This window comes from Pipra filicauda, unplaced genomic scaffold (assembly GCF_003945595.2).
Source record: "Pipra filicauda isolate LSUMZ 115617 unplaced genomic scaffold, ASM394559v2 scaffold70_size2993248_pilon, whole genome shotgun sequence".
NCBI classification, from domain to species: domain Eukaryota; kingdom Metazoa; phylum Chordata; class Aves; order Passeriformes; family Pipridae; genus Pipra; species Pipra filicauda.
This window is the reverse complement of record NW_024104876.1, coordinates 2,251,238-2,274,309: the sequence shown is the minus strand read 5'-3', so window position 1 is coordinate 2,274,309 and position 23,072 is coordinate 2,251,238. Positions and strand designations below refer to the sequence as shown.

The following is a 23,072-nucleotide window of genomic DNA, read 5'->3' as shown; positions in this document are numbered from 1 at the left end:
GGTCTTGGAAATTCAGACATCTCTGTCCCTAAATGCTCAGAGGGTCAGTCTGGGTGGGACTTGGTTTGCAAAGTCAGCTCTGCACAACTGTGAGGAGCCAACATTCACAAAGTTCAGGTACTGGCTGAAACCAGTCACTCCTCATTATTAAAAACACTCCAGCCATGGACAGGGCCTTCCAAAGGGTCTCATCCTCATCTATCATATGCTCCAGAATCATTTGAATCAGTTTTTTCCAGAAAGCTCAAAGCCTAAACCATGAAGACCAGCCAAGAAGAGGCCAGTGCAGTTTCTCTGTGAGGACACAGAATCTTTTTTCTTTCAGACGAGAAGAAGAGGAAATAAAAGCATAAAACTCCTGCAAGAAAGAACATCCATCCAAACAGCTCCACATGGATGAAAAGAAATGAGAAATTATAGCTGCCAGATGTAGACTAACAGAATGGGTGAGCAAAATAAGCATGTTTTTAAGCATCTTTTACCACCAAGGCACTTGGTTTTGGAATTTACAGAAGTTCTAAACACTGGCGACTACAGAAGGGCATGAACAGGAGATGCTCTCAAGCCAAAGGAGGCACAGGTGAGACAAGAACTGGAATGTAAACACTGCAACACTGAAAAAGCTCAATAACAAGGGAATTTAACTTAGAAAAATAAATCAGCACCTCTATTTAAGTAGCTGGGTTTGAATTTCTATAGTTCTGCTAGTATCTCTCCTTGACAATGTCCTTACATTCCACATGCCCACAAACTCATTGCCTTGCTAAGGCTGCAGATGTCCATGGTGGCACTGGACAACAACTTTATCTCCTGTTTGGAAAATCGAGCTGAACCAAACACCTTGCCAGGAAACAAGAAAAGGTTTCTTTTTAGCAGTGGTGACTTAAAAAAAAATCCCCTCAAATCCCTGGAGCCATGCTTGTTCCTACTCATACATCACAGAGTACCTTGGAGGGAAATTCTTCCATGATCTTGGAAAAATCTGTCTTACAACTTCAAATATTAGTTCAGTAAATGGAAGAATTTGCACCTCTACAGTGACATTCACAAAAAACCAAGTACTTCTAATGTGAGTCTACTCTCTGTTCAGGGGCACAGTCAGAACTACAGAATACCATTAAAAACACAGCATTTGCTATGTGAAGTACTACCTGTTATTTCTGGGTTCCAAAATGGGTTTGCTGTGCTTTTTGCCTGTTATTCTAGAGGAGGGTGGTGGGTTTTTTCCCCCCTAAGATTCTCATTTAACAAGGGAGCAATAAACCTGTATTTTGTAATGCTGAATTTTTTTCCCCTTCAGAAATTCTTGTAACATAAATAGATATTAAATACTTTAAGGCAGATCACTTTATTTAAAATGTCCATAAATATAAAATGCATTAATAAGACCTCTTAATGCTTGTTTTGTGGTTTGACAGTAAACGTAATGGCTTACAGAGAGGAGTTAAGTTAATATACCCCTGACCAGTAATGTTCTATTTGCTTAAATACAAGCACCCAAGCCAAAATTAACATTCTGGTTTCTTTTAGAGGCAGCCTGCCATCCTGCAGTATAGCTGAATAAGCACTGCCTAGCATCATGGGGCAAATCCTGTCCCCCAGCTAACAGTCACAAAAGGCTGAGAGGGAGGCAGGGCAGGAAAAATCCCAACCAGTCAAGAGCTTGGCCAAGACCGACCTAAAGCACATAACTCACTCTCTGAAATAACGTTTTTCTGCATTATTCTTCAGCTTCTTTTGCTGGGATGAAGATCAGCTTTCATTATGCAAATGGAACATTAAAATCCCCTTGATTTTACCTTGTTTTACAGCCTCAGAATAAAGGATTTATGCAACAATGCCATCTATGTGTTTGCCTCTCCTTATTCCTCAGTGTCTTCTGGTCTTGCCAGTCACTCACAACCAGTGTCCTCAGGGAAGCAGAGGCCTGAAAAATTATGTTCCTACGAGTGTGGGAATGTAGGAGAAAGGAGAGAGACTCCTCCATTGCCCCTCTGAAGGCTGGAAAACTGAAACGTAAATTCAAATCTGAAGGCTAAAAAGGTGAAACATAAATTCAAATCCTATCAGACATGAGAAAAAACTCACATAAGTGAGACCCTGAGAGCAATGACTTAACAGTGGGAAGCATTTCAGCTGGACTTTGCACCCTGGGAGATGTCACATAACTGTGTTCCTCATCCAAGAGTCCTCTTCCATGTGCACTCTCTAACGTCCAATAAAGGGGTGAGCTCACACTACAGCATCAGAACCAAGCTTAAAAGTCCATCAGCTAAATCCATTGGAAACTAAGCTTCAATATTTGTGTAATAAATGGGTTTAGAGAACCCAACCCATCTATCAGCACCTCTCCACACATGTGTGTTCACACCTGGCGAGATGATGTTGCTGAGATGTTCTGCAGCACCTCAGCCTGGACAGACAGCAGGACTCACAGCCATCTTTTAAGGCTTGGTCTACCAGTGTACTCATCCCTAACAATCTTCCTCTTTATCTTTGTGTAGATAAAGCTACACAACACAGAGATTCCCAATGGTTATGCTGAAATCACTGCCCTATTGGCATAAAGATCACAGATGACTAGACACATCTGAAAAGCTCTCACAGCCATAATGGCATGTCCCTGTGGAGCACAATGGCAGATTTTTAGCATTTCCCTGATGAATTAGTGCAGAACAGAGTTTAGGAGGACCCTTGAGTTGCCACTGCAAACAAAAAGCTTCCATCACCCCTCTCAAGGTCCCAAGCACTCAACACAAGGAAGAAATTCAGCCTTGGCATGTTACATGTGAATATGCATTTCTGTTAGTTCAAAAAGTGACTTGAGAAGCAAATTTGTTCAGAGTTGAACTTATGTTCTGCCTGCTCACTGCCAACCTGATATAAGAGTATAAAGTTGGAAGACTGTGGCTTTGAGAAGAATAAGGCTCTTGTGCCTCCAGCAAACACATCCTTAAACACAAGAGAGTGGGTAAGGAGACCCTGAAATGATGGTGACATCCATGGATTTGTTGCAAGGAGACATTTCCTACAAACCAAATAACTGCAGAGCCACAATGAAGCCCCATTAAGTGACCATTGTCACAGCACGGTGGAAGGCAAATAAAGGGAGAGGAAGGGACACAGCAAAGCAGCTTGTCAATGGAAAAGACTAGTTAAACAAACTCCCTGCTTAATCAGCAAAGCAGTTCACTGCAGGAGAGCTCCCTCACACCAGTGCTTGATAAAGCAATACAAGACCTCTTAAAAAGCTGTTGTTCCAGAGCTGGTTTCTGCTGAGCATCCATCACTCAGCTCTTCACTGGGAAGCAGGACCAGGCAATTACTGTTAAGAACTGTTATTTTTTCCCAAGCCAATTTGCTGCTCATGAACAACAGCAGAGACACAGGGAGGAGAATGAGCTGTTCCTGGATATTACAATAGCATGGGCAGAGGAATAGGAGCTTCCTCCAAGACTTCCTTGTGCAAATGCCTCTGGAAGGACCCCTGCCGTCTCTGAGCAGAGTTTTCCATGTCCACATCCAATTTAGCCATTATCTCTTTACAGGCACTGCCAACAGCTGAGTGAGCATTCACTGAGGGAGGCTTTGTGTTCCCTTATCAGCTGAAGCAGAAGGCTTCACTACAAGGACAGCTAACAAATTAACACCCCCACTCCACGGGAGCCTGCAATTTCCAAGCATTCTCCTCACTCCCGACAGATTCCCTGCAGAATTTCTAGAATGCTTCTAAAGCCCAACTCCACCAACTACTCGTAGGTATGATCAGCACCACTTCATGTAGCCCCAGAGGTTGCATGGGATCAGCTGGCAGTTTGGTGATAAGTTTTCCAACTGAAGCCACCATTTTCATTATGTAAAAATGAGAGATAAAAAGTGTTTTGGACATAAAGCCAGGTTTTCTGCTGGAAATCAATATGACTGCTGGCTTCAGTAACACTTGGACTGTCTGTGACACTGATCCACAGAGAAATCTCTCTTATGAAAGAGGTATGCCACGGAAATCTTTAGGAACCCAAGAAACATCTTGTCAGATACCACCATCTATCCACTCCTGGTCACTCTCTTCCAAGGCAAACCACAGCAGTACCAAAAACCTGGTAGAAAACACCACTACTGAACAATTATTTTCTAACTGAAAACTTGCAATTCCAGCTTAAAAAAAGGTTTTTTACTGTGATGTCCTTCGGCAAATACAAGGAATCGCACAAATGGAGAAGAGGAGGCACATAACACACGAAAACCTTGCTCGCACCTCAGGGTCAGAACAGTTCCCCATTTCTGCTGTCAAGTAAAGCAGCTTGAACCAACCCTGGATACGACCTGCTTGCTCTTGCTGGTTCTTTTGAGAGTAAAGTGCCCACTTACCATATTCATGACTGTGAGGATGAACCTCTGGGCAGCCTCTGCGCCGTGGTATTGGACCATGTCAGCATCTGCCACCACCAGAGTCTCCACCGTGTACTCGTTCGTGAGGCGAATCGCGTTCCTTCTCTCCCTCCAGTCACTGGTTGATTTCATTTTCTTCTGTCTCTTCTTTTCTAAAAGTCAAAATACTCCTTAAGGCTGGCAGATCATAATAAAACATTTATACCCCTTTCAACAAACATTCTCATGTTCAGACTTTAAGAACACTTTAATTAAAGTGCTCTTTGCTGGTCGAAAGGAGCAACCAAGAGGTTCCATTGCAAGCCCCTCTGCACGTCTGTGTGCAGAGTGTGTGAGACCACCAGATGACATGCAAATAAGGAAGAGGATGGGAAAAGAGAAGTTCAAAAAAGCCAGAGTTTAACTGTAATTCAAACCAAGAAGCCCCGCTCTTGTAAAAAATGTGAAAAACTGTTTGTGAAAGGAGTAACATTCCACTATAATGGAGCAAGTACTAATTAAGGAAAAGTCTGTTGAAGACAACTTTAGGATAGGAAACCATGCTTTGGGAAGCAATGTACACTCTAGACCCTGCAGCTTCTCCACAGCCAGGGAAGTTGTAAGATATTCCTGGAGTCAGTATTTCCATCCACTGCATTTTTACTTGCTACCAGCACTACTAGAGCAGAGTAACAGAACATAAGATAGTCTCACAATTTTTAAATTAAGTGGGATTGTTTTGGAACACAGGTTATTGGCCAACTGCAGAAGTCTCTGGCTGAGACTCAGGAGTGCAGAAGGTCAGGTCAGATTAAGACCTTCTCAAGCTCTCTGTGCTCATTTATTGCTGTTGGCCTGAGCAGCAGCACCAGCAGCTGCGGTCACGGCCACCTACGAGTAGAGCTCATGACCCAATTTGTTGGGGTGTGTGACCCAAAACCAGGGGACTCCCTACACCAGCTGAGTTATGAACTTCAGTCACAAGAACCCGTGACAAGGACTCAATTTAAGGACTAGAAATCGAAGCAGGGATCAGCCACCATTAACACAAAAATTAAACCACAGAAGTTAAACCTCCCTTCCTCCAAACTGAGGGACTGATGGATTAGTAGTTTGTCTTCTAAGCTGAAAGGTGAAATGTGCTTCACAGCTCAGAGGCAGATGTGCAAAGCAGCTGAGGCATGAACAAAGGAGAAATTAAGTTCAGATATGAAACTGAACCCGCTCACTTCGTTGCAGTCACAAAAAATGTGTTGGTGTTTTCAGCTGTGAAATGAAAGAAAAGCAAATGAAGTCATGAAAACAAATTTATTTTTGCAATAAGAAAAGATCTGCCAAGATTCACTGAAACTATCTCTGCTTACTGCTCAGCCTGTGATATATGATGGGTAAGATGCTCACACTGGTACTAACACTGATTCTTTTTCTTATGGAAAAGGGAGCACACAAGTCCTGAAACAGCATAAACACAACAGTCAGTGCAAAAGTGACACGGGATGGACCGTAATGGATGATCAGACACCTCTTATGTCACACAGCACGTGCTGCTCATTTCCCAGAGCAGAGAGTCACTTTTTAATTTTCTCTGGACTTAACCTGAGGCCCTCTCTGAGCCAAGCCCCACTCTGCAGCAGGCAGAGCTGAGTTAGCGCTCACTCATCCTGATCTTCCACCACCTGTTCACCAGCTCCCTGACAGAACTCAGCTTTAATTTCCCTTCTTTCCCAGGTGAACAGTTTTCCCTGAGTGACCCTCCTGAGCTCAGGGTGATAAACCCCATCAGCTGGAAGCCCCCTAAACCTCTGCCTTCACTCATTCATACATTTTCTGTCTTGTCAAGGTGCACATTTGCACGTGTCCATCCCACCTCCCTCTCCCGAGTTGTCTCCCAGCCATCCAGCACAGCTCTGCACGTGCTTTTCTGCCCAAGGCATTGACTGTCAACACTTGGTACATATTTTAAACCGAGAAAACAACCGTGAAATTTGATTTGATTTTTTTTCTTAACGGGGTTTGGAAATATCCCCCTGGGTCTAAAGAGACAGACAGGAGCCTATGGACAAGCAAAAAAAAAAAAAAAAAAAGAAAACATGGGGTGATCATAAATAATGGAAGCTACGTGCCAGCACCAAGTTTCATGGCCTTTTTACACAGAGATCACAGGACAGCTACAGAAAAATGCACAATCATGACAAAACTGCCCCAGAGCAGGGGATTTCTATGCTTCTAAGTGCTTCAGAAAGGCAATAAAATAAAAAAGACTGACTATGTGAGAAAGCAGGAAAGCTGAAGGCACCTTTCATTTGCCAACTATGACACAGAGAGGACTTCACCAAACTTTTATTGAAAAGCTCCTGTGTTTGTGTTTACTCACTTCATTCCTTTCATCACCCATCCCTCCCTCTGCACAGCTGCACATCTTTACCTACAGGTCTGCAAGGTTGTCTTTTAAATACCAGGGGAGAAAGCAGAGAAAAAGGAATAGAAGGCAAATTACTCCAGTAAAAACATTGACCTTTTGGGTTTTGCTGCTAGAAATTAGAACCTTCCTGGAAAGAGCAGCACCTCCCCATCAAATTCTTATTTTGGTAATTCCCCGGGAAATTTAAAGCTTACAGCTGGTGTAAACCCCCTACCTACAGAGAAGTTGCTCTTATGGGGGGGGCTAAGCCTAGACTCAACTAAGTCTGGGCTTGGCACTGAATGAGCTGTGTAAAAAGGCTTAAGTGGAAGAAAAAATGGGAGTACTCTGCGTTTTCACTTAAAAATCTCCTTTTTGGTGGAATAGAAGACACTTGTGTCAGAGGAGGAGCCCATTATGCTTGACTGTAGCTTGCCCTCCAGGGAGAAGAGGTCATGCCATGGTCATTTGCCATGGGATTGCTGGCATGGTCCCTCCTCCAGAGGTAGATGAAGGAATTGGCACAGCTTTGCCAATCCAACTTGGCACCTCCTTGCAGAAGGCAGCTGCACAAAACTCTGCAAGGTGTGACTTCTGGAGAGCAGCAGCCTGAAGGGACTCCTGGCAGGCTGCTGGGTAGTCTTGGTTCACTCAAAGCCCCTGGCCCCCGTTGCTCCATGAGTTCTGCTTGAAGCTGTGGGCTGGCAGCTTTCCAGGGAGCAGTGGGGATTAGAGGCTGTGTGTGGAAAACCAGCACCCCACAGGCTGCAGGGGCACAGCCAGAGCGACCTGACAGAGAGAACGTGGGCTCTCACTCTGACCCTCACCCTCAACTGTCCCAGTGTAAGCTCACCTGCACCTCAACCAGGCAACAAGGGCTCCAGGGAGCACACAGAGAGCTCAGGTGGTCACTGAGGTACTTCCAGGACAGGGAAAGCACAGCAACACCAACTGCTTGAACAGAGGAGTGAGTGTGTGTGTCCCTTTCTTTTCCTCTTTAATTTGTAGCTCCTCCATAGGGTAACTTTGCTAACTTTTCTTTATCCTTTCTGTCCTTGCTGAGGGCCACTTGCACAGTGGTCTCTCTTTGCACCTTCCTGCCCACCACACATGCCAACAGTTTTCCAGCATAATCAAGCACACGGAGAAAACAAGCCATTTGCATGGATGAACCCTCACAAGGAAAGAAAATACACACATCCCACACCACAGACATTTGGTGAAGAGGAGAAAAAGATCCAAAACCAACAGTAAAAATCCTCATTAAATGCATCTGCAGCTCATACCTGAGGTGAGTCGACTTTATGGAGGTATCCAAAAAAACCCCATCTCTAGAGCCTCACTTCAGAAACAAGTCAGCACAGAGAAGTCTCACTCCTGCCCCTGCCAGATTTATGGACCGTGGGCAGAGAATCCCTCCATGAGTACATGAAACCCCAAACTAAAATAAACACCGGCCATTAAAACAGGGATTAAATGCTTGGTGGATTCTTCACTTGAACAAACTGATGTTACAAATTTTGTGGTGCAGATGTTAAGTGTTAGTGTGAAGGCATAAGAGGCCATAAACCACGGGCAGGAGCCTGTCAGAGGAGTTTACATTGTGGGGAGCACACAGAATCAAAGTGAGCACTATTTTAGGAGTCAGGTGTTCCCTGCTTAAGAGGTCAGAGAATTTCACATGAAATATGAGCTGAAACAGTCAATCTCCAGCACAGCACGTCTATGCTGCAGGTGACTGGGCACAAGGGACATGACTCTTGCCAGTCACCTTGACAGTGTGTTACACAGCCCACCTGGTCAAAAATTCCACAAAATTCAGGCCTGGTGGGTGAAGAGAGAAGGGCAATACACCTCCAGATCCTCAGTGTAAAATGGCTGTAAAATTGCAAAGTTCATTTGCTGGCTTTTATTTACAGGTTCTTACCTAACCTTGGCTCATCACCTCCAAAGCGACACGATCATATCACGTTCTGCAGCCCAGCAGCCTTGAAATCTTCCTCAGAATGGAAAGAACCATAATCCCTACTGTGATCAGGAGCACAACAGAGCTCTTCTGAGGCCTCTGTAGAAAACTCCTTATGTTTAGTGCTTTTTATGGCAACTCAACAGATGTACAATTCCAAAGCAACCGCCCCAAATGACCTTTTCCTATTACACACCAAAAGCACTGTCTAGCACTGTCTGGCTTTTGGCAGATTCTTGCTGTAACTGCAGAGTCCTTTCCTGTTCCTCCTACCTCCCTTCCAACAGTATTTCCCAGACTCATCTGAAAAGCAACCTCTTCTCCTACAGCCTTTCCACTTTTTTTCCCTCCCTAATCTTTCCCTTCGTAATTTCAGCTGCCTCATTCTAGTTAAACCCACTGACAGCTCCTGGATGCAGTTCAACAAAAGCCACAAATAAAAGTAAAATTGCAGAGTCCTTTCTGCAAGATTGCTCTCTAGAAGCTCTTTTCTGCTGCTGCCTTAAAAATCTTCTCCAGTTCTTCCTCCGTAGCCCTTTGCTGACTTCCCTCCTCCCATGACCCCTTTAACATCTCTATACACCCCTGATGGAGGGCTAAGCTCTGTTTGATTGTATATTGTTACTTCAGCAGCATAAAAAGCAGGAGAGAAGTGGAGCAAACAGCTAAAATTAGTTCTCCCCAAGCCCCAGGAGTTTCTACAGAAACATTTCCTGGTACTCACATTAGGCAGGTTTTATTAGTTTCACCTAAAAGTAAAAATCATCACCTCTCCAAAGGAAAACGAAGCAGATCCTGCACACAAACCAAGCCTAGAAATTAAAGAAAGGAAGTTCTTGGGGTATATGCTTACTGCTTAACCTAAAACCATATGTCAAGTTTGCTGAATTATCAGAGGGACAGGATGCCACAAAATTTCCCTGGTACCAGTAGTAGGATAGAAACACCTCTCACAAGGCCATCAATGCCAGACATGGAAACGTGGAGCCCCCTTTCCCTTTGCCAGGATGCAGCACAAGAATTGTCCCTGTGCCCTGGCCTATTATACCTCCACCAAAAGCCTAGAATTTCAGGTTTACCACAGCCAGCTGGTGTCAGAGGGGCAGCCTGAAGTTCAGGAATTACAAATGGCTGCCCACTGAAACCACAGCTGATCACAGACTGAGAGGGATGTCCTCTCATTTTTAATGCCCTGTCCTACAAAACTGCACCTCCAATTTCCCTCTCACTGGAATGGCAGACAAAATCAGGCCTCAACTGCTAGGAAAAATTATTCCACAGCAGAATGAGCCATTACTCCCCTAATTCACCTTCCAAAAATGGTTTTGTTTGGCTTTGGGGTTTTTTTGTTTGTGGGTTTGTGTTTTTTTTTCCCAAACAGTCACTTTCATAACAAATCACAAGTTCATGACTATTTCTCTGGCACAGCAGCAAACAAGAATTTAAGACAGAAGTCATGAACTCTGCTGCATCTCAAAACACCACAGAGATTTTACTGCAAGGTTTGTTATCCAAGTTAGTCTGTGGCTTGGACACATCACTTAAGAGCTTATTCTTCTGCAAAACACGCTCAGTCATCAAAACAACACATCTGTCTTCAATGGCAGGTCTGTGGGACAGCACAGGATAAGCACCATGATCTCTATCTCCTCACTGGTTCAGTTTGTCACCAGGATTTCAAAGATTCCTGGTGACAAAGATGCTCCAAGTCCTGAACTATGAGCACTCCTCTCCTATTAAAAGGATACTTTCCTTGCTGGAGAAACAAGGACTCCCTCGTGGCAGATAAATAAGACAATTTTTTGCAGGCTCAGAGAGCAGGGCTTGAGCTGGGGATAATGGTAATATGGAAGAAACAAAGACAGCTAAAAGGTGAGTAATACAGCTTTGTCTCCTTGGAGTCACCTGCCTGCATTTCCAGCCAGAATGACCACCGAAATATCCATGAATATCCCAGGAAAAGGACAGTGTACACTGCACACCCGAGCTCTTCACTGCCCACCAGGTTGGATTTCATTGGATTCCAATGGAAACCAACACTAAGGTTTATTGGGAACCAAGCAAATGAGCTGTACAGCTGCTCTGGGAGGGAAAGAAACCCACTGACTGTGTGTATTTACACATCCTCTTCCTGTGTCTCTTTGCACCTTGACAGTAGAGGAAGAAGAACCTGGAGCCCCTCCTGCTCCACATTATCCACAGTGTCCTCACTGAGGGCTCCACCCAGAACAAATCCAGACCAGCAATAAACCCTCACTTGCCATATGTGATGGAAAAGGACACTTCTGACTTCAGACTGCCCCAAAAGGCTGCTGGTTATCAGCCATGAGGAAACAATCACAGGCTCACAGGGAAAAACCAGACTCCCCGTTTGGAACACCAGGGAGGGACCTGGAAAAACCAAGGGATTTATCCACTCAAGTGAGACACACTCCTGTGGGTATAGAGCTGAATTTCTGACACAGGGAATCCTTCTGTGCTTGCAAACACTTAATCACATTACATCTTCTGGAGAGCCCATTGTTGAAATCCTGCTTTAATTCTTCAACAGCTGCTTCCTAATATGGACTAATACAGGTTGCATTACATCTCTCTATTTTTAGTGCACGTGTTTTTGGCCATAACAACTGGTATTTCAGGCCAAGTCAAACCTGCAGAGAAAACACAGCTAAGAGACAATGATTAAGGATGGGGAAATGCAACATGTGTTTAGGATTTATACCTGTTCAGGGAAAGCCTTCCCTACATTTGATACCTGCACACCAGCACTTATTTAAATTATTACCAGCTTTGATAAATTGTTAAAACAGGTTGAAAAGCGACTATACACAGAAGCAATGCATTAGTTTGTGAATTAAAAAACTGATCTTCCTGTTGTTTCACTGTATGTGCAGCACCTTTGCATGAAAGGAAAACTGGTTCATTTAAACTGACATAAGGGTTTAAAGCAAACCCACATTTAAGAGTAATTTATGAGGTCTGTATCATAAACATGAAATAACAACCTTCCCTCCAAAGACAAGCTGCTCTCTCTCATGCTCCTGGACTGTATTTTATATCAAATCCCTTCTATGTAAGGAGACTTTAATACATCACCGGAGACCTTTGGAAAAGTTATAACAGAACTTACTTTTCCCAAAGAAACAGAAAGTTTTACGACACAGTTAGAGGAGATTCCTGTGCTTTCACAACATGGTTTGACTCTGTCTTTAACATTGGTATCTTCTCAAAATCAAGAAAAAAATGAAATTTTTTTCCCCATCTTTGATGGCATAGAAAATAGGCAAAATATGTGTCCAAATCTCAGTCAGTAGTTAAACTACTGTTGCTCCATGATAATTAACATAGCTATATTTACTGCAGCTGAGGTTCTGGTGGATATTGTCACATATTTTAACAACAGTTTTAGTGTATATGATACAAGATCACAGAGAGACAGGGCAATGAAAGAAGCCCCATCTCAGGGGGTTTCTACCCCCATTCTGAGCTACAGGGGGTTGGGCACTGCAAAAACTTACAAATGATGCATCAGAAGAGATCCTTCTGTCCTGCCTGGCTCATCTGTAAAGAAAATCTTACTCATATGTACCAAAACCTACAAACACAACTCGCTGTGGCTCCGCTCTCCCCACAGAGAGACCCCTTCTCAGGGACCTTTGACAGGAAAGTTGTCAAATTTGGTCTTAAAATCAGAGCAGGGTGTGATGGCAGGTTTGCACCCCAGATGCAGCCCAGTGTCTAGAGATGAGAAGTGTCTCACATCACTGGTGTGAAGCTATTTCCCATGTTCCTCACGTCTCCAAGCTTCAGAGCAAGTGAAACCCAACCTTTCCTTCCTTCCCCCTCGCTGCCTGCGCACCTGGAAACCTTTTAATGGGTTTTCTGTTTGCCTCACAGGGGCTCATGTTCATGCCTGGGAAGAAATGTGCATTGTGACTTGAACTCCTTCTCTTGCTGGATGACAGGTGATAAAAATAATACACATATCATATGACTGACAATAGCACCTGGCCCGTGGTGAGGGGATCCCTCCTCTGCCGCTGGAGCCCTTTGGAATTTAAACAAAGGAATTAAAACATCGGCCCTGGGATTTATTTTTTTTTTTAACCCATTAGTGGACACTTTCAGACTCAAATCTCAAGGATCCAGTCATGCAAAACCTTAAGTACTTTCCCATTCCTGACTACAGCCAGATTAATCCTCTTACACAGATTATTCCAGGAGAAATTTGGCTCCCACAAAGTCCTTCTGCAGCTCTAAAAATAATTCTGAGTGCTGTAGGACATGTTACGCCACTTAGACTGAAGGAGTTGTTTTAGAGATTTCAACCACCACTTATCAAACCTTGCCCTGCCCTAGGGAACTGCTCAGCTCAGTTTCCCTGGGGTTTCCAGGGAAAACACCACATTTCTGGGTGGAACACAAGCTCAGTAGCACTTCGTGATCAAGGTAATTTTGCTTTCTTAAAGTGTTTCCTCCTCCTCCTCCTCCAAATGCTCACACAAGTCATTACATCACCAACCATCTTTGTTTTACTAATAATTAAGGTCATACATCACGGGAAATTTGCCATTGAGCAATTTAGCCCTGTTTAAATTTTTATGACATGATCAGTAATTAACATCAAAAATTCAGCATCTGATTCTTTGTATTTCATCTGACTCCCAAATAACCCCAGATTATCCCAGTTACCACTGAATTACAAAATTTTAAGAAGAAAATATGAACTGAGGTGATTCTTGCATGTTCAGAAAACAGAAGAACAGCAGCAAAGGACTGGAAAATGCCCAACCATGGCAGCTCCGTGTCTTAGAAAAATACTCAGTTTATACTGTATTTACACAGACATGTATTTTATTACGTTGTTCCACAGCATAGGATTTGTATCTAAAATGTCCATCATAGGAATATTCCCCATGTATTTACAACCTCCATCCCTTCCTGTCAAGCTTTAGCCTGGCTGAGCCAAATTACAAGTGGAAAACAACCTGTGGTGCAAATCTGATCAGTCCCTCACTCAGCCCATGTTGGTGAGTGCCACAGCAAAGAGACCTTTTCCCAGGAGAAACCCTGGAAGCACCCCCTAGGTCGTCACTTCCACACAATTTCATTAGGAATGGGCCTTTTGTCTGTCAGACAGGATTAATTTTTTTTGTTTCTAAACTCCTCGTGCAGGAAAGTTAATCCAAACCAGACAGGAGTCAATTAGGTCGTTAACGTGCTAAGCCTATTAACGGCCATGACTTACATTTCTCTCCAGCAACAATGGAAAACATTCAGGGTCTGCCTTTAAGTGGCAGAGCCCCTGAGCAATTGCATTATTTTATGCCAGGGCTCCTCGGGGCAGGGGCTGTTTGCAGGAGCAGCACAGCCCGTGGTGCACAACAGGGGGCTTTGCTCCCTTTTTAGCACAGCCAACTGCACCCAAGGGGTAGGAATTCTGTTCCCAACTGGTTTGCAAACTGCTGTGTGATCCAGGGCAGGGCAGGGAATGACACAGTCTCCGATTTTGCTCACCTAGTGCTGGGGGAGGGACTAAAGCTGTCCTGGTCTCACCCAAGGGTCAGAAGCCCCTGCTCTCCCCAAATCCCAGTCCCTGCTTAGCCCCTCAAGTAGGCTGGAAAAAATCCATCACAGAACAAGATGAATAGCCTTAAATAAATTTTATATCAGACTATCAACCTCCCTCTGCCCCAGAACTCCAACACACACTCAGCCCATGTGGCCTTTCCATGACCTGAGATGTGGCTGTAGCGTTTGCATGTATGAACACGTGTGTACATGTGTGCACGTGTGCCCTCAGCCCAAAAAACATGAAGGACTTCAACAACTTTCCTTGCAATAGGAAATCCCAGTTCCATGGATCAGGAACCTGACAGATACGTAATTAATTCTGCTGACACAGATTTAGGTGCAGTCACACCGTGCCAGACCAAGTGCCCACCCAGCCCATGCCATGAGGTCCCCCAGGCTCTGATGGTCACCTCTGGCATCACCTGAGGAGGACATTCCCTTTGGACAAAGCAGGAAAGAGCAGTGGGTCCTCAGAATCCTTCAGGAAGCACTAGGTGCTACTGGAAATACTTTTTTGCAGTGTCTCCTTTTAGTATCTTTGTACTCACTCAACTCCTCTTCCCCTTTGTGATTTCGTATAATTTATTACCCAGTGTCTCCCCAGTTTCCTTCCTTTAGTCCTTCTTCCCAGGGAGGGAATTTCAGCTCTGCCAAGAACAGGCAGCACTCTGCCCCTACACAGAAGGTCAAAAGGTTCACTGGCAAAAGGATGAGGGTGATTTCCTGCCCTCATTTTGGTTCAATTCAGCTTTTACCTAAAGTCTGTCTTATTTTACAGTGTAAGAATTCTGTAATGCATTTTCTATGACCACAGAGCTGCAGCACCTATGGAACTTGGCTGGGAAATCAGAGTGGTGCTGAATTCTGGGGTTTTCTCTAAAAAGAGACAAAGGGGATCTGTAACTCTAACCAGAACCAAGATGTCATACTCAGAGAATAAAGAGAGAAGATTGGCTTAGTCTGAACCCCTGAGAAAGATAAACCTGCTGAACTATTAAGAGCTCAACTCCACACAGGAGAAAATTAAAGTCCTGGCTACAGGATTTGCCAACAGCAGTGCCAGGCGGGACACAACTTATGAGCAAGGACAGGCCTGGTTAAACACAAGAACTGGGATACAAAACCTTAGAGACACAGGCAGGGATGTTCTCTTGAGCCACTTCGAGCTCACCTGCTACAACCCTGCAGTGCTCGTCGGGAACGTGTGGCTTCCCGGGGTGGCCGGATTTCGTGGATCGTCTCCGCCGGATGAAATGTTCCTTCCCACTGAACGAGGTCTCAGATGAATTCACGGGTTGTATCAGCATGTGCTCTGCTCCAAGCTGGATGTAGCCAACCTGTGCACAGAGGAGAGCAGAAATGCCCATCAGTTTGGTATCCAAACCTTGTCTATCAACCCAGTCTGAGCCCAGACCGTTCCCCTGCAATCACTATTTACACTGGGAGGAAATTATTATGGTCGTTCTCAGCCTGTACAATACAGACTAAAGAACTTCATCATATTCATTTTTGATATCACTGAGTATTTAGAAACAGTGTGCACTGTACATGTACAAAGGGGGGGGGGGTCTTATCAAACACCTTTGCCATCCCTTCTCCCTCTCCCTCCAGGTACAGCCCCACTCCAGCTGGAAGCACAAACACATGTGCCTTATGAGATGCTCAGCTCACATGAGGACAAATAAAAAAAATCCCTTTAAAATCACCTTTCCAATTGCCAGGATTGCACTGTTATCAAATGGCATTTACTGCCTTAGTGGAGCACAGAGGTGAGACTGCAAACAGGAGACCACCTCCATGTGTCGCTCTGGCAGACAACACTAAGGGAACTGATGTCAAAGGGAGGACCTGCAAAGCCACACACAGTCTTTGGGGACCAAATACCTCTTCTTGGCTACATTATGGGCCACATGATAAGCACTGCTCTCCCTGCCAGCCATGGGTTGGGGTTCAGAGGTCAAGTCAGGAATGAACTGTTTCCTCCATCCCTGAAACAAGCAACATAAGGAAGGCAAAGACCTTCTCTCAATAACTCCATAAGCTCCAGGTCAGAGCACTAAATCCCTGCCTTCCTTGCACCAAGTCCAGGTTTTATACCAGGGCTGGCAAGAGCACCTTTGGAAGCCAGTTCTGCCCCAAGACAGCCGTCCTCTGCTCCCAACCCAGAGCTTTTAAGGTCCTTTTATGCTTTTTCCACTCCTTTTCTGGCACAAAAAGAAGACAGTGAAAGCGAAGGTATCACCTTAAAACTTAACAAAGCCTCCAGGTTTAGTAATCAACACTGAGGTTATGACACACTGCACACAACAAGGAGTTCTGACTTCCTTTTCATTGCACTAATCCAGTGATTATTTATATTGCAACTAAAAGCCTCAAAGTGCATCTCTCCCATGCAGCCCCCTGAGAGAATACCACAGGTCTGATCCAACTTCTGCTAACAAGAGGCCTCATGGGCCTGCCAGGAGGTGCCTGTGGTGCACCTGAGAGGTAAAGGTGCCCACCAAGAGGTCCCAACACCAATCCTAGACACAGAAAAAAGAAACCAGACTCCTCTGGTCCCCTCTCCCCACGTCCTGTGCCAGCCAGGCAACTCTCCAAAGAAACGCTCTGCACGTACATGCGAACGCTGTCTGTTCAACAGCTGACTGTACTAACATGATTTATAATATACATTACATTCAGACTGGATATCGTACATTTCCACCCCTCCCTGCCAAATCCAGTCCTCACGTACACCCAGGAAATCCCTTTGGCCCAGTATTTCCAGCAGGAGGAATTCCTGCCAACGGGAACGAGAGCTCCCCCTCTTCTGACAGCCACAATAACTGAGTGAATTCAGGGGAAACCAGGATGGCTCAGAGAGGGTCACTGATTTCAAAAGTGCACTCAGAAAAAGAATAAAGCAATAAAAGTTGGTGTCTCCATTTGCCACAGCTGCAAAGCACAGCAGCAGTCTTGTCCCTTGTGTCTAAAGAGACAAGAGACATCTCTTTTGGGGTCTTTCAAGAGAGACTTTGCCCTTGAGGCAAGGTCACTGCTTAGAGTATAAAATGCCCTGACACCTCCCAGAAGGGCTCCTGTTTACACAGAAAAAACTGACATTATTCCTTGGCCCTACAAACTGCACACCAGTTTACAAGCCCCACTCTGCCCTGGGGTGTCCAAAGGGCTGCCTTTTCATTTCAGTTACAAGCTGGGCTTCGTCAGAATTGGTTCAGAGACAGCAAAAGCTCCAGTGACTTGTTCTTCCAGCCTCCCTTACGATGCTCTCCACGACTTCCCCTCCTTGTTCCAATCCTCCAGCTGGGAGGTAGCCCCAGCCCCCTTTTTTAATATAGGTTTTAATTATTTAGAAGAAGGGTTGTAAATCTGGTGCCATGGTACTAAAAGCCACACCAGAGCTCCTGAAAGACTGCCAACCATTTCAGCTGGTGCCAAAAATATGTAAGAAGAAGTCAGTTCCATCACCACCCGACATTATCCCAACTTTCTGGCATCAAGCGTGAAAATAATTTAAACCATTGGAAAGGACTTATGTTTCACATTTGCCTTGGAATTGTGAAACCTATAGAGGGAAAGAGCCATGAGTCTTCACCCTGGAATAGGTTGGGAAGCAATCTCAGACTTAATCTGACAAGGCAAATAGAGTTTCAAGCAGGAAGCATTTGCAGGATTGGCCCTGTAAAGTATTCCCAGGGAGGTAAAATTTTCCCTGGTCTTGCCAGTTGGGTTCTAAAGAGTCCTCAAACCTGTTGGTCCAGATGAGATCTTTTGGACCTGATAACTTGAATAGTCTGGTCCTTATTTTGCTTTTTCCATTAGAAATAATTCCTCATGTTGCCTCCCTCAAATTCCCCAACTACCAGACCCTACACTGGGCTAATCCAGCATGAGAGACCAGACAGCAGCATTGGGCAAATACTCTGTGCTTTTCTTCTCTAGTCTGATGTTCAGGGACTGCAGAAAGCTGGATTTTGGAGATAAAGAAGTAAAACAGACCAGGTGACTCTCAGAGCCATTTTTCCTACATCTCCAGAAATCATTCCAATTAAATAAAATGCTTTGGATCTGCCATTTCATGTTTGCCTGGGGAGATGCACATCAAAAGCTGGGATACTCCCTCTCATCCTTCTTTCTCTGTGAGAGTAGAAACAGGATCTACCACTGTTCCAGTCCCCAGGATTGCTGAATTTTGGGAAAAGCAGCTGCTGCCCAGCCACACCATCCAGGAGTCATCAGGAGCCAAAAAATTCAGTGTAAAAGTTCATCATCATCTGCATTAATAATCTAACCTGGATTTTACAGTCAGTATGGCTGGACCATGGAGCTGACAGAATCCTGCAGCTCAGCTAACGGGAAAGGCTGGAATGATTTCAGCCCCACAAGGCAAACTGACAAGTTGATTAAAACAAAAAATAATCCACACTTCCCACTGCAGCCTCACTCACCACTATGCTTAACAGTGGCCATATCCTTCACATTAAGGATATTCCACATCCTGAATTTAGAAGTCAGCTCAACATTGCTCACCAGCAAAAAAACAAAGGTCCTGTTTTCCAAAGCACCGAAACATTCCCACATGCTTTTATCCAAAGTTTTATACACACAGTGGTCACTCAAGCAAACTCTCTGATCTACTCCTGTACTACCAGTAGTTCACTTCTCTTCTACACATCATTTTCCTTGCCACTGGAGCTTTTCTCAGGCTAAATGACAGCAGGGGAAGGAGGAAGGTCCTCACACCACATCACTGAAATTACAATGGTAACAGGAATGCTGGGGCAGAGTATTTGCAATGACACTGCCCTGCTTTGCTGGCACCGCTCTGTCTCTGTCCCCTGGTAGTGCTGGTGGAGCTACAACAGATCCAAACCTTCAGTGTCCTCTGCACATGGTTCTGGACCTTCCCACATGTTAATACTCTTCAACAGTTACACTGTTTTTCCAGCCCTTTTTTTTATTTTCACAACATCTTTGAAGGAGATCTGTGAAATGCTGAATCTTTAACAGATTTTTCTTTTGCTCCTCAGTGTTCATTAGTTACATACACACGAACCCGCTGAAGAGAGAACAGATTTAAACATCTGACAAATTCCATCCCCTTCTCAATTTCTCAACTGTTACACTGTAAATCGTTGTTTAACCATTTCCTCCAAGTTAAAAGGAACTTCATGTTTAAAGTGAAGAACAAAACAACCCACAAACACAGCTTAATACACTTCATGTGGGTTTTAGCCCTATCCTTATTAATAACCATACTTCAGCTTCAGTTATTATTTACAAGGGCAATTCAAGCAGATTGAAAAGAAGAGCTTTAAGTTAAGTCTTGTTCCATGTCATTTCAGGTTTACACTCAGTTATCAGAGCAGACCATCCCCAGGAATATCTGACTGCACCTCTGCCCTGGCCTCCAAGTCTGCTAAACAAGGAAATCCCAGCATGTTCTCCCTTTTGTCCACTGTGGAAGAGGAAAGAAAATCCCAGCACACAGAAACCCAGCATGGTAATTTTAAGAGGTTTAACTTTTCAGCTCATGGCCCAGCTATGGATAAATGCCAGACAGCTCCTCTCCCAGACAAGGGAATTCAGCAGAGCTGAAGGTTTCCTCAGGGGAAATAGTCTCATCATCTAATCCCAGCATGCCTGCACTGCCCTGCTTCCCACAGCAGAGAGGCTCCTGCAGTCACCTGAAGGGCAGCACTGCCCCACAGCAGACAAAAACCACTCCCTGCCACTGGCCAGGGACTGAGCTGCAGGAATCTGCTCTAAACCAGCCCTCACCTCCAGCAACTGCTCCAGAGGGACAATTCACCAGTCTAAAGTACCCAATAAATAGGATGAACCTCATCTTCAGTGCTCACTCTATAGCAGACAGGCTTAAAACCAACAGGCTGTAGGTTCTTCCATATTCTTCCTCATTTTCCCAAGGATAGAGGAGATTTACCATTTCACCAGGAGTCCTTGGAGTTACTGCTCATTCCCTGGAGGCTGCAGTCCAACCTACACAGTTCTCTTTGTCCTGACTGGCCTCTCATACCGGATCCAAACCCACACAGAGACACCCAGGCCCTGTGTAGGCACTGACACCCACCTGGAAATCAGTGGGAGCTCAGAGACCCTACAAGAAGTCCAGATGGATGCTCTTATCATCTCTCCTTGCCCACACCTGCCAAAGCTTGTCTACATCTACACCCTCACAAAGTTTAGGGATGGTCCCAAGTGAACAGGGCACACCGGAATGAGGAGCCACCACTCAGAAATACTTTAACAAGCTGGAAGATTTGTCCACCAGGAGTTGCCTGAAGTTTAACAAAGGTAAATGTACACGAAGCTTGGAAGAAAAGCAGCTCTCTTCTTCTGTGCATGGATTGTATGAGACAATACTACAAAATGTTCAGGGTTTCCCAACTTCCAGCATGCATTGCTTAAGGTATAGTTTCAACTAATTTATTCCATCCTGTAAAGAGAAAATTCACTGTTGTCATTCCATGAACCCTTGTAATGTGCATCACCCACTTCCACCAACGCAGTCTGCACAAGGAAGTCTTGCTGAGTTCAAAGGAGACAAAAATGGGGTGTGAAAATGTTATATGAACTGGCCTGAATGGAGGGGAGCCACAGCCCTTCTCTTACCACCACTGAGAATGACAATCCACTTTAATTACAAACAGGCCAAAGAACAGTCCTGAACCCAAAATCACAGATTCTGGATTTTAAAATGGAAGAGAAGTTACTCAGAATTAAAACTCTGCCTCTAGATGCATCCCAGTGATTTTCAGCTTTCAGATATAGTTCCTGAACAGAAAAGAGCTTTCCAGTTCATTCCTAAGTCAAAACCTAACGTGCATTTTAACATAGATCCATGATCCTCTTAAAACTGCAGCTGTTTAAAAAATGTAGGTACAAGAAATATGAAAAGCCCACACCTGTTGTAAGGTACTGATGCTGCAGTCCAGCACTTCAGCAGTGACAGTGACTCTGCTGTGGCTTCACAAAGCTGCAACTTCTCAAAAAAGGGGCAATTTGCTCTGCTGGCTACGCTCTTGTAGGCACAGGAGTTGCAGAACTTTGCCTGTGGGTACCCAGCACCAGGGAAGGGCAGTTCAGTCCTGGGGTCAGAATCCAAGTGTTTACACAACTGCATTCCCCACAGGACACAGGCCTGCCAACTGGAAGGCAGTAGGGCTTTTCAGGAACACGCTGCAACTGGCAAGAGGAACAGGAGGAGTATCCTCACCTGAGGTACTTTAGCTGGACCTAAATGATGAGACCCAGGGAACACCAGTCCTGAACACAGACCCAACACAGCTACAAGAGCACAGTCACCCTTCCAGGAGCAGTTGGAAGCTGCAGCAGGAAGCTACAGCAGCCACACACTGGTTAACAGCAGCATCTGCGAGCAGAGTTTAAAAAACAGAACCCAACCTTCAGATGCCACACTGGGAATCTGATATCATCACCAGGAAGCAATTGCTCAGTCTGGCTGCAGCTCAGTTTTCATGCCACTGTGTCAGGGATTTTGTTTTTATTAGAACTCCACTTGCCCCGACCATTTTATATCACTTTTGCTATGATTTATGGCAGGGCTGAGGAATACAATTACAGCAAAGTCTGAGCCAGCTGGAGATCAGGATATAGGATAACTGCCCACTGTACCTCTCAGCAACCAGCTTTCCTGAATGAGATGTCCTGATCACCCAGTTCCAGTCCAACGAGCATTCCCGTGCTGGAGTTTTCAGGAAACCTCCCACTGCAGCACTAGAACTGCTCAGAAGATAAATGCCAGGACAAACAGGCTGCAAGGTTTTCACTACCCAGGTCTTTCTTCCAGCCCAGCAGGCAGGTCTTGCCCATGTCCCCATCTGTGAAGCTGTGCTGCTGCTGAGGGCAAAGCCTTATTCTTCCTGTGGCAAACAGGGCTTTAGGAAGCAATGGGAAAAACCAAAACCCACTGTAGGGATGGTATTGGCATTTTAAATTGCCAGACTAGGAAGCAAAAAATTTGGGCTCTGGAGTCACCTGCTCTTAGTTCAACTCACGGACAATTTGAGGCAAAGCTTTGATTCCTCTGATCCCAGAAAACATCTTACCACTGCATTGCACAGCTTTCACCATAGCTATGCTGGTTAACATGGCCACTGCAAAAGGTTGTGTGAACACTGAAAGCAGCCTAAAATCTGATTTGTTTCATTTGTTTCACAGATTTAAGCCAAAGGGGCCACTTAACTAGAATGAGGTGGTTTATCTACATGTGATGTGGATCAGTTTAAAGAAACTATTTCAAAAATTAATGCGGTTCATTTAAGTTTAGTTTCATCTATCTCAAGTTCAGGTTCATCCTAGACACTCAAGTTGCCTGTTCTCTAGTTTTGAGCTCCCAAGGGTGTTATGACCCTTAACTCACTCGAATGTACCATGCACCTGCTTTTAGCCCTTTCCCATTCCTGGTGATTATCTGAATGAAGAGTAAATGAATGGATTCCTCTAACAGGAAAGGAGTATCTGAACATGCAGAAACACCTCCCTCTCACAACACAACTGCCCACACCACTCTCAGCACTCCCAGGACCAGATGCACAGACAAAGCCAAAAAGAGCTTTACCAACACTGTCACTAACACTGGGCTTTGGTCCCCAGGAGGTGCCACAAACCAGCAGCTTTGACACCAATCCCTTTTTGATCCCAAATTGATCTAGCTCAGCTATGTCAATTTAGTCATTGCTTAGAGTTCCTATGACCCAAACAGATACTGCAACATTGCAG

General features: G+C 44.7%; 1 protein-coding gene across 1 annotated transcript in view; it reads right to left on the bottom strand.

Annotated features, from left to right (window-relative positions):
* Positions 1–23,072, bottom strand: part of ADAMTS17 (ADAM metallopeptidase with thrombospondin type 1 motif 17) — a 165,563-nt gene that overhangs the window by 140,058 nt on the left and 2,433 nt on the right. Inside the window, exons 3-4 of the mRNA XM_027714826.2 lie at positions 15,481–15,646; positions 4,369–4,541 (exon numbers count right to left, since the gene is read on the bottom strand). Of these exons, the coding sequence (XP_027570627.1) occupies positions 4,369–4,541; positions 15,481–15,646 (339 nt within the window). The remainder of the gene's footprint in view (positions 1–4,368; positions 4,542–15,480; positions 15,647–23,072) is intronic.